Genomic DNA, 12083 nt, shown 5'->3' with positions numbered 1-12083 from the left:
TATAGATCAGAATTGGAGCCAAAATTTAAAATCAGGTGTAGGGACTACAAGATCTTTATTTTTTGTTCAGGATTGTGTTCTTCTTTAACTTCAGAATATCTGTCTCAAATCCTCTTTTGGAACAAGGAGTGGCATAGGCATTGAGGCTTTATGAAGTTGAAAATTACAAGATAATTTTTAGTAAGTAGAAAAGCCAGATTTTTTCCTTCCTGTATTTTCCCTATTTTTGCCCCCTCCATTTTTTAAAAGATTGGGGTGCCTGGGTGGCTTAGTCGGTTAAGCGTCTGACTTTCACTCTGGTCATGATCACAATGTTAATGGGTTCGAGCCCCATGTTGGGCTCTGTGCTGACAGCTATCTCAGAGCCTGGAGCCTCCTTCAAATTCTGTATCTCCCTCTCTCTCTGACCCTCCCCTGCTTGCTCTCTCTCTCTCTCTGTCTCTCAGGAAAAAAAAAAAAACATAAAAAAAGATTTTATCTTATTTAAAAGATTTTGTTATTATTTCTTTTACTTGAGAGAGAGAGAGCGAGCGAGCGAGAGCGAATGCGCGTGCGCGAGAGCAGGGGAGGGGCAGAGGGATAGAAAATCCCAAGCAGGCTTTGGGCTCAGTGAGGAGCCTGACACGGGGCTCGATCCAACGATCCTGGGATCATCACAAGCCAAAATCAGAAGTCACATGCTGAAACTGACTGAACCACCTAGGCATCTCTTAACATTTTATTTTTGAGTAATCCCTACACCCAACGTGGGGCTCATCTTACTTACAACCCCGAGGTCAACAGTCACACACTCTACCAACTAAGCTTGAAAAACATCCCTTTCTGTCCTGTTTTTTTTTTCTTCTTCTTCTTATTCTTAGGTACTAATATGAAAAGTATATGTAGGACTTGACAGTTACAAAGGTAAAGAAGCTGTTAATGTAAAATAAAAATGCAAATAATTAATAAAGGATGTAAGGTTTAAACAACATGAAAAAGTCTTTGATATGAAAAATTCATCTTTGAGCCACATTAGTATACTATTTATATAACTAACTATTAAAGTAGTAAAGGTTTTAAAAGGATAGCAGCACTTTAGTGTTCATAATATAAAATAGTGTGGTGAGTTGACCCCTTTTTTGAGGGGGGATAAAGTCGTATCAGTGGATGAAGTCTGTCATTTACTAGTAATTTCACTCTGTGAAGTTTTTTTTTTCAGAAGACCTAGTTCAGAAAAGCAGATATTTCTTACTTTATCTATCGTTCATGAAAAAAATGGTGATAAAGTAAATGTCCAGTGGGGAATAATGTAGTAGATTATGCTGTAGCAGCAAGTTATACCTCGTATATATATAACTATTTGTATTATTAGGAAGATGTATAATCACAGAGAAATATTTGTTATAGAAGAAAAGTAGATTACAAAATAGTGGGTATACTGATCACAACTATATAAAAATAGAAAGTTATGTAAAAGCTAACTACAGATAGAATTCTGTTTCTCAGAATGAGGGATTACTAGTATTTTTATTTTTAATTTTAATATTTTTGCAGTTTATCATCTGTTAGAATTAGTGACCAGTTTTTGATGAGTTAAGCATTTTGCCATTCATGCTCTTTGCTTACTTTGGTATGTTGATTACTTTTTCAAAGGCTTAGTTTAAAAGTAGGTGAAAGAAAGTGAGTGTGTTTAGTTCATCCATCATGTGATTACTACTGTATTCCCAAATCAGTTGCATGGTACCTGGCACATATTGCTTGTAACTGACTGATTACATGGTTTAAAAGCCATTTCCCATCATTTATCTATATAAGTCTGTACCTCTTTTTATGTGTTAGGGATCTCTGTAGGTTTCTTTTTTGTGAGCATAACTTCATTTTTCATCAGGTCATATCACTAGATGTGGTACTGTGTAAAATGGATTGCTCCTCTTCTGAGCAAGAGAACCTGGAAGGCCTTCTAACCCAAGGACAAACATGGAATATATCGGTGCTTGAATTCATACAACTTGGCACTTAATGTGCAAGACATATTTGTTGAATGTGTCAGAAGATCAACATTTGAGTCCTGTCTATGCTATTCAAATAGTGGTGTGTGATTTTTGGACAGTTCACTTACGTTATCTTTTTGAGCCTCAATATTCTCAGCAAATACTGAGGATTGTTATAAAGAATAAGTCTTACAAATGAGTGTTTTTATTATCTATGGCTGTGTAACAAAATTACCTCAAAACTTAGTGACAGCAGACATTTATTATCTTAGTTTCTGTGGGTCAGGAAGGAGCATCATAGCTGGATGGCTCTGACCTGAGTCTTTCCTGAGGCTGTAAGGCTGCCATCAAGGTGTTAGCCAGGCCTGCAGTCATCTGAAGGCTTGACTGGGGTTGGATCCATTTTTGAGCGCACTCTTGCGGCTGTTGGCAAGCCTCAGTTCTTTGCCCTGTAAGGATGGCAGCTGGATTGCCTTGGAGGAGAGCATCCCAGGGGGAATTCACAGTCGTATGTAACTCCGTATTGGCAGTGACATCTTATTTCTGCTGTATTCTCTTTGTTGGGAGCCAGTCAATAAATGCAGCCCACACTTCAGGTGAGGGGATTACACAAAAGCTAGAAGGCAGGGCTTATTGGGGGCTGTTTTTGGAGCTGTCTGCTATAATAAGAAAGCAGGTAGTATTTTGCCCAGCAAATACTTGCAGACACCACCCACCCCTCCCCGCAATTGTCAGGTGTTTTATCCTTCAGTAGAATAATAACTTGGTAACAACCTACTGTTTTGGGCAGACAGGGTATTGAATCTTACTACATGTGAAATGGTATATAAGAGAATGACAAAACATTAGAATTCCCTCATTTTCAGATGGAACTATGACATTCTTCACTTTTCACTGTGGTTTAGTGGAAAGAATTGAGGCTGTCATGAAGTATATGTAACTTTTTAATTGTTATAAATGGAAGATATCAGTGTATGTTCTGGATTTTCAGCTAATTTAACGTGAGATTTTATATGATCTGTTTTTATGAATTGTGTTAGAACATGTGGGGTGGTGACTAAAGAATTTGTACAGTTTGGATTTGTCTGGTCCTTTGAAAATACCAGTTTCGTTTACTTGGTATACCAGGCTCTCTCTCACCATTAAAGGACTCTTAATTTACATTAGGTTACACACAGCTTAGCTTTGAATTCTGTTCTGAAGCAATTTGTTGTATGTCTATAATGTAATAGCTGTTAGAGTAAATGAAAAATTATAGTTCATACTCTCTACATTTGAGTTTACAGTGTGTTTTAGGATAAAAGACAAGTTGAATTTTACAGATATCCTTTTGGGGAAGAATCACCAATAGAAGTTAATTAAATTAATATATAATTGAAAATATGTGATTTTTAAAAAAGTAGCATGTATTGGTTGAGGAAGGTTGATTCAGTTTTCATTGCATACCCTTTTTTAAAAAAATCTTTTTTTAATGTTTTATTTATTTCTGAGAGAGAGAGAGAAAGCATGAGCAGGGGAGGGTCAGAGAGAGAGAGACATACAGAATCCAGAGACTGGCTCCAGGCTCTGAGCTAGCTGTCAGCACAGAGCCCGACGTGGGGCTTGAACCCACAAACTGTGAGATCATGATCTGAGCCGAAGTTAGACGCTTAACCGACCGAGCCACCCAGGCGCCCCTACCCTTTTTTTTTTTTTAATGTATGTATTATTTAAAAAATAATTGTCCAGTCTGTGTACATTAAACTTTAAGAAGTGTGTCTAATAATATATGCATATATCTGCAGTTATTTTATTTACACTGCCTTAATGTTGAAAACGACACATTTGCACAAAAGCTTGATTTGAGCAGTCCAGTCTGTTTTCAGAATCCTCAGTGGCCAAGGCACATGTTTACTTATTTTCATTACAGGGAGACCAAATTTTGAGGAAGGTGGACCAACATCGGTGGGAAGAAAGCATGAATTTATACGATCAGAAAGTGAAAATTGGCGTATTTTTAGAGAGGAACAAAATGGAGAAGATGAAGATGGAGGTTGGCGACTAGCTGGATCAAGAAGGGATGGAGAGAGGTGGCGACCTCACAGTCCTGGTAAGAATTCTGTTGAGTGAGTGCACAGAGACCAAAATAAGTGAGTATTTAGTAAGGAAATTTTTATGGATTAAGTAGAAGAGGTAAACTGGTTTAAAAAAAAAAAAAAAAGGCGTCAATTACTTTATGTCCTCATACTCTTGTCTTACTACTACAAAAAAATTTCAACATGAAAATTCCTCACATCTGTTCATTTGATGAAAATCATCTTTATTTTTCTGCAGCAAATAGTGTTCATGGGAAACACCTACCCTTAGCTGCAGAAATGTAAATGGGTTTCATTTGGTTTTGTGTAATGCTTAATCTGTCTTTTTCAGCATGCTTTAAAACTTACACATGTATAATTATATGCTCACTAAGGAATATGTGCTCCCACTAAAATGGATATTTTTCCTGCATAATAAAGGATTTATTCTTTCAAATTGTTTTTTTGTCCTAAAAATGTGATTTATGCTTATTTGAAGAATAAACTTTAAACCCAGGTCAAAAACGTAATCACAAGTTCATTCTTTTGTCCTTCTAACTTTAGAAAAAGGAGAGAGAATAGTAGTGATTAGTGGTTTTGTAAGTTCTTCTGTTTGACTCTTAAGAATGCTTCAAACTGTTCTTCCCTGACATTAGATATGCTGGTAATTGAAGACACTGGTGCTTTGTGTCAAAGTTCATCCCCTACCAAAGTGCTGATTCCATGCCTCATGATAATCAGATGCCACTGTAGTTTGATCGTGGGGTCATGCCGAACTGAAGCAGAGAGAGTTTATATTTGCCTTGTGAATTTCATGTGCGTAACATTATTTTAGCTATCAACCATATCCTAAAGAAGCTTATTTTTCATAGAAGAAGTCATAAGCTGTTTGCATTTACATCTTAAAATCAAGTTATTAGCACTAGTCTCAGTCTGAGTAAACATAGCAAGCATTCGGAGTGCTTTGTGTAGATAAGTAGAAACATAGTGAAGTTCATCTTTGGATAGGGTTTTGATGCTTTTATCCCAACTCCTCATGGCTGCCTCATAGGTGAGTTTTCTGTCATTAGTAGGCATTGTTTACATCACAGTTATCTAGGCAGTTCTTATCAGTCCGAGTGCTGGGCAACCAAATGTTACAGTTCTCTTCAAGACATCACGGCATTTTGTGCTGAGCTTGCCTGTGAGCAAGAGGGTTTGTAGACTATGTTCCCAACAAGCATTCAGTGAAAGAATGGACAGGATCTGGGCTGAGCAAGAAGAAAAATTCCAGCTGATCAAAAACAAACAAGGTGAATGTTTTGGAAGATCAACAGTGTTTGTGAGCCCAAACATCTGATGTTGATTCTTAATAGAATCTCTTTAATAAGGGAGTTAAAGTAATATTGTAGCATATACTCTACCACTGACCCTCTTAACCCCAACAACTTTGATTTTGGATACATGTTGTCTTTTTCTTAAATCTTTCTCCTTGATCTATGATTTCCATGTCCGATTTATTTGTCATTAACTTAACAATTTCCCCAAATTTTATATTGATATATTTTTAAAAGACAGTTTGGGGTATGTAACAATATATGGGGGTGAAAAATCAGTGGAAATAAGCATTTTTTAAAAAGAACACTATCTGCTTTTTCAACCTAGCATATTAAAAGTGAAGTCTGATTATGTCAGTTGTTATAAATTACTGTTAACATTTCTTAGATTATACTTATTCTTTTATGACTTGATTAAAAGTTTAAATATAATGATTTTTGACTGATTTTTATATTATAAAAATTGTAGCAGACTTTTATTCTGATGTTGTAAGGCCTTAAAAAGCAGTGGTCGGTCTTAAAAAGCTATAGATGTGCCTTATCTGCTGTATTTAGTTTAAGTAGGTCTCAAAACTGGATGGAGATGCAGCTATTAAGGTTAAGGACAGCTAAGCATCCACTCTGGAAGCTCAACTTAAGAAACTCAGTAAGAAGAAAACATGAGCCAGATGCCTAGAAGGATAGATCCCTATCATGGTGCATACTTAACAGACGGTTTAGAAATGATAGTAGTAGAGTTCTCAGGAATTCAACATTGGATCATGAATACTTCTTTTGAGTAATGATTCTAGGTTTGCATATAAGCAAACTGGATATAAAGTTCCTTAGTTTTCATAGGAGGTAATTGTTGTTAAGGGAGTGTGGGAATAATGTTTTCTTACCTTTTTTGTGAGTGACTTACAAGTAGCTACCTCTTTTGGGGCTGTTAATGTTTGCCTTCTCATTTTCAGTTTGATTTTTAGATTGCTAGTTTTAGCAAATTGAGCCTCCGTAGTAAGAACATTTAACTTTGACTCATTTCTTTTCTGTATCTCCCACAGAGAAAGCATTCAAAGAAGGGAAATTTTAATAGGTTAAAACTTGCCTCTCTTTTTAAGATTCTCTTAGATTCAGGTTTGTCAGATACTAACAAGATCTCCCCGCCACCCCCCCCTCCTTTTTTTAAAATACCTTAACTGATGTCTTTTATTCTTATGCAGTCTTTCTTTTGGAAAGTAGATGTAATAAACTGTATGCTAGGGTGGATTTAGGAATGTCCCTGGGGGTATTTTACAGAAATAAAAACTCCCTGGGGAGAGTTAAGAAGTGAGAGTTATGGGAAAGGAAAGTGAGCCTGCTGTTGTGGAAAAAGCAGTAGTGGATGCAGAATTCAGTTCTAGTTCTGCTTTGCCTTTATGCACGTTATTTCTATCAGAATTTTTGTTTCTTAAACTGTAAAATTAGGATAGTGGGCTATATAAGATCTTTGACGTTTGTCAGTGCTCTAATTCCATGACTTTTTGTTGGGAATCAGAATTACAACTGGGATCTTGGCAGTAGCAAGTTAGCGTGAGTTTGATATTAGGAATTGACATAGAGGATTGGTTTTATCCATAAAGGATGATATTTTTATGAGAAGAAGGAAAATGTGTAACACCTGCTAATGGGAAGCATGGACTTGAGTATGGAAAAGTACCCAGCGTTAGAAATCTGGGCTAGGAGTGTACCATGTGAATGGCTAACTGGAGTTTCGGTCAGATCCCCAAAGCTTATCCAAAGTGTGTACTTTGAGTCAAGTGTCCTTTAAAAGTAATTTTGTTTTAAATTTATCTTTCATAGCTGTAGAGTATATTGTGTGGCTCAGTACTTAAATGAAGATAACCACTATTGTCACTTAGTGACATCATTCCTATGATAAGCTCTGAACTTCATTTAATTTGCCCAGTTTTCTCTTTAGTAGATTGATCCATTTGATTTCACAGTTAGTCATAGTTTTCTTCTTTATTTCCTGTTCATGATTTTCTTTTTCAAATGCTGTCATGAAAGTTTTCTAAGGTTTGTACCCTCCTCATCCCAGATGGCCCTCGCTCTGCAGGCTGGCGGGAACACGTGGAACGACGGCGAAGGTTTGAGTTTGATTTTCGAGATCGGGATGATGAGCGGGGCTACCGAAGGGTGCGCTCTGGCAGTGGAAGCATGGATGACGACCGGGACAGCTTGCCCGAGTGGTGCCTGGACGATGCCGAAGAAGAGATGGGCACGTTTGACTCCTCTGGAGCATTCCTCTCTCTGAAGGTGGGAAATCTCTCTTAAGTGTCATGATAGACACTGACCTTCCACCAAAGCCAAATGTATTTTTGACCTTTGGCTTTGTTTTCTTGATACAGAAAGTACAGAAAGAGCCGATTCCAGAAGAGCAGGAGATGGACTTCCGGCCTGTAGAGGAAGGCGGGGAGTGCTCGGATTCTGAGAGCAGCCATAATGAAGAAGCCAAAGAACCTGATAAGACAAATAGGAAAGAGGGAGAAAAGACAGATAGAGTAGGAACTGGTAAGGCTTTTTTTTGTCTTTTACCTTCTTTTCATCAAATCAAAAGCTTCCTAAGTTGTTAATTTAAGATGACTTCATGTTACAGAAGCTAGTGAGGAAACATCCCAGTCGTCGTCCTCATCTGCGAGACCAGGTACTCCTCCAGACCATCAGCCTCAGGAAGCACCACAGTTTGAAAGGAAAGAGGAACCCCAAACTGAGCAGACAGAAAAAGCTGAGGAAGAGAGTCAGACGGAAAATAGCCTGCCAACCAAAGTGCCCAACAGAGGGGATGGTATGTATTTGTGAGAGTAGATAAGCTAAAACAGGATTCTGCTCAGGCCAGTGATCACTGAGAAGATAGGTTTCTGTTTATGCCTCCTAGAGCTGCTTCTAGTAGTGAATTATTGGAATAGATTATTTTACTGGGAAACTTAGTCTTTTCCCACATATGTGTCCTTCCCAAAACTCACCGAAACAGACGGGAAGCAAAGGTGGAGCTCGGAAGTTTCCCTTTCTAGAATGTTATGACATAGCCACCTCGGTATCAGTCGTGCAGACAGAGTTTAGGATCCTCCGCAGTAATTTGATTCTCTCATCAGACAGGGACCTTCGTTTCGTGTGGTGGCCACAGGATGTATGTCCAGAGGTCACACTAAATGCTGTTGTTCCAAAAGAGGCCAGAGGACATGGATGTATCTATGGAAGTCCTACCAGCTTTGCTAGTGAATAAGCTTACAACAGACCTCCTCCTTTAGTATTGCTGTGTTGGTTTTACTTTGCTCATATATTTTAGTAGGTAGTATTAAAGTTTACTTCCATGTTTCTTCTTGCACATACTTAAAATTGATATGGTAATTCCTGATGTTGAAGGGTTAATGGGTTGAGTCTCCATAAGAAGTCACACTATTAACACGGCCTGTGAGACCTTGCATTTGCCGGCCTCCGTACAGTTTCAGTGCCACTTCTGTCTCCTTCCTCTGTTCCCCAGCCTGTTTGGTCCTTAAGTGTGCCCCAGCATGTGCTGTTCTCTCCCCCATCCCACATTCCCAAGCCACGCGAGGGATCCTCTGTAGTGTCCTAAACAACTGGCACTATTTCTCACCTAGCAATACAGTGTTAAACAGATGTGTTTATTATCCTTTTTGCTCAATAGACTAATATTTTGGGGGCTTAAACCAAGGATTTCTCTTCATAGTTTTATGTCTAGAAGAAAGCTTAAAGAGTGAATTCAACAAGTATTTGAATCTCTGTTAGGCACTGTGCGACTTGTCCATTTTTAGACCTGCTTACTATGCAGTAGTCATTTTTCAGTTACGATGTGGCCCCAAGTTACTTGTGGTTCTTTCTCTTGAATGTACATCTCTAGGAGATTCTAGGATGCAGTCCAGACGTGTGTATTTTGAAAAAGCTTCATAGATGTGCATTAAAGATGAAAACTCCAGATTGATAGTCTGTATGGGAGATAAAACTTATGTATATCAGGCATCTAGGGCAAAATTCCTATTTTTAGAGGGTAGGTAAAGAGTAGCTAGAGAAAAATCTTCAGAGGCAAGAGTGGACTAGAGTGAGGGAAAGTAAGGAAGGGAGAAGGTTTTAGTTTAGGATTGGGTAGATAATGTCTAAGGCTACTGAGGTCGGATGATGAAGACTAGGTAGGAGAAGCCATTGGGTTTGGGGCTTTGAGTCACTGCTTCTCTTTGGGACAGAGGCTGTATTGGATGGGTGGAAGTGGAAGTCACAGTGTAGCAGGTGTGGGGTGGCGGTGCATAGACTGTTCTTTTAAGAAGTTTGGCAAAGGGAGCGAGTGAGAGGAATGGGAATGTGGAGAAGCTATCTGTAATTGAACAAACAAGGTTTCAAAGGGGAAGCTGCAGTTGTATCTAATTACTTCCATCCCCTTTTCTTTCTTAAGAGCCTGCATCCTGAGAGGTTAGAAACAGGACCCAAAACAGAACTTGTTTTGCAGTCTGTTATATTCTTATTGAGAAGAGCTTCTTACACTGTACACGTAGACTCTTCAAGTGCTCTCCATTATCCTAAAAACTAATGTATTAAATTATATTTATTATCACTTGAAATAGGTACTTATTCCAGAGAAACGCAGATATGTTTAATCAAAGTTTTGATGATGAGATATGACAGTTTTGAGAAGATTTGTGAAGATTTGCAGTGCTTTGTTAATGGTCTGCTGTTGGGAGACATGTTACAAAGATAGCCTGGGACTGATTCTGTTTCTTTTCAAGAGGTAGACATGTCACTGTTGGGCAGATGCTCTGGTGACACAGGCAGGCACTGCAGGAGGACCCTTGAATCCTTACATTTTGTCATTGTGTAGAGTTACTCCAGAAGAAGTAGCTGCAGTGAGGGCCGCCTGGGTGGTCAGTCGGTTAAACGTCCCCCAGCTCTGGATTCTGGCTTACATCATGGCCTCAGGGCTCCTGGCTTGTGTCGGGCTCTGTGGGGACAGTGCAGAGCCTGCTTGGGATTCTCTCTCTCTCTTTGTGCCCCTTCCCCACTTGTGTGCGTGTGCACATATACACCCATACTTTCCCTCTTTTTTTCTCAAAATAAACTTAAAAAAAAGTAGCTTGAGTGTTTGACACGTTCACATTTCTGTTGAGCCCATTTAGCGAATGGCCCAACTTGACGGAGATATAGTTATTCTTCATGAGAACCTCTGTGCTTTAAAGGTTTTTCATTTTTCTGTGTTTGTTTCCTCTAGAACTGGTTTCTGATGTCCAGCAGCCCCTGCCACAGATCCCTTCAGACACAGCCTCTCCCCTTCTCATCCTTCCCCCTCCTGCCCCCAGTCCTCGGCCTGCCCTGCGGCCGGTTGAAACTCCGGTCGTAGGTGCTCCTGGCATGGGCAGCGCTTCCACGGAGCCAGATGATGAAGAGGGCCTCAAACATTTGGAGCAGGTAAAAATCATGTAATTCTTTTTTTCTCCTCTCAAACCACCATAAAAATTGGAAAGCGTTATACGAGTATTCGGAAATGGTACTTTTGTGCATTAGATTTTATGTACTGGAAAAGTTGTTTGTAAATCGAGTATTTATTTGTATGAGTAATTGTCTTTCAAATCATTTCATGCTTATAAGTTTCTGCTATGTAGTAGTCATTATGTCAGGTTATTTTTTCTCTTCTGAGGTTGCCCTTAGCTGTTTGCTTTTCTTTTTTCTTTTTGGAAATTAATGGAATGCCAAAAATGGCAAATACAAGCAGCTGTGGATGGGCATAGTGTCTTCTGTATTTTTTTGCCTAGAGTGTAACTGGGAATAGTTAAACTCTCAGGATATTAACATCTTATTCACGTCTCTAGATTTCCCTCAGTTTAAGTATCTCTGTTGAATGTAAATGGTGGCTGCTTTCTACAGAAGAATCTATTTTTCCTTTGCTGTGAGGTGGTTCTTGGTGGCAGGAAATGCTTGAAGAAAGAAAGAAAGAAAGCGGGCAGTGTCTTAGTAAAACTTGTAGAAGATTTTGTAATTGTATTAATTGAGCCTTTGTTGTATTAACACCCATGTTTTTACAGGTTTAGTTTATACGCTTCAGAATTGACCAATGCTTAATTAGTTTAAAAAGTAATCTTTTTAATTAATGTGTTGATTAGAAGAAGCCTGGGCTTTGATCCTTACAAGTTTGTGTTTTAACTTCAGTTTGCTCTGGTTAAAAGTTTTGAGACTTTGGGCAAGATTTGACCTCTCTGAGCCTTAGTTTCCCCCTCTATAAAATGGGGATAGTACGTATTTTCATGACATTGTTGAAAGAATTAAATGGTTGCCTGCTGTGTTTCTTGCACAGTAATACCTTTCACAGATCTAGTTGTTCAGAAAAGGTAGGCATTTTTATTATGTGTACTGGTATTAATTTGGGATCATTTGTTTCCTCAATCCATGTTTTTGTTTTTCTGTTAGCAAGCTGAGAAGATGGTGGCTTATCTCCAAGATAGTGCACTGGATGATGAGAGACTGGCATCAAAACTGCAAGAGCACAGAGCGAAGGGAGTCTCAATTCCATTGATGCACGAAGCAATGCAAAAGTGGTATTACAAAGATCCTCAGGGAGAAATTCAAGGTAGCTTGTTCCATTCTACTTAAAACTATTACCTTCAGATTTTATAAGATGCACATTATTTAATGTTAATTTGCATAATAATGGGAAAAGTCAATTTTTACAGCTTTATATATATTTTATATATATATTTTATATATATTTTATATATATTTTATAT

At 38.4% G+C, this 12083-nt stretch overlaps 1 protein-coding gene across 8 annotated transcripts in view; it reads left to right on the top strand.

Annotated features, from left to right (window-relative positions):
• The window catches only part of GIGYF2 (GRB10 interacting GYF protein 2), a 137248-nt gene that overhangs the window by 79599 nt on the left and 45566 nt on the right, over positions 1-12083 (top strand). For 7 of the 8 annotated variants that reach the window (XM_077757844.1, XM_077757818.1, XM_077757826.1 and 4 more), the window contains 6 exons: positions 3880-4059; positions 7397-7614; positions 7707-7869; positions 7955-8143; positions 10574-10770; positions 11767-11926. In XM_077757844.1, coding sequence (XP_077613970.1) covers positions 3880-4059; positions 7397-7614; positions 7707-7869; positions 7955-8143; positions 10574-10770; positions 11767-11926 — 1107 coding nt within the window. Of the gene's footprint in view, positions 1-3879; positions 4060-5195; positions 5317-7396; positions 7615-7706; positions 7870-7954; positions 8144-10573; positions 10771-11766; positions 11927-12083 lie in introns of those variants that run through there. The other variant, XM_077757858.1, reaches the window with a different exon arrangement.

This window comes from Crocuta crocuta, unplaced genomic scaffold (assembly GCF_008692635.1).
Source record: "Crocuta crocuta isolate KB4526 unplaced genomic scaffold, BGI_CrCroc_1.0 scaffold290, whole genome shotgun sequence".
NCBI lineage: Eukaryota > Metazoa > Chordata > Mammalia > Carnivora > Hyaenidae > Crocuta > Crocuta crocuta.
Note: the sequence above shows the minus strand (reverse complement) of the source record. Positions and strands in the feature narration are given on the sequence as shown.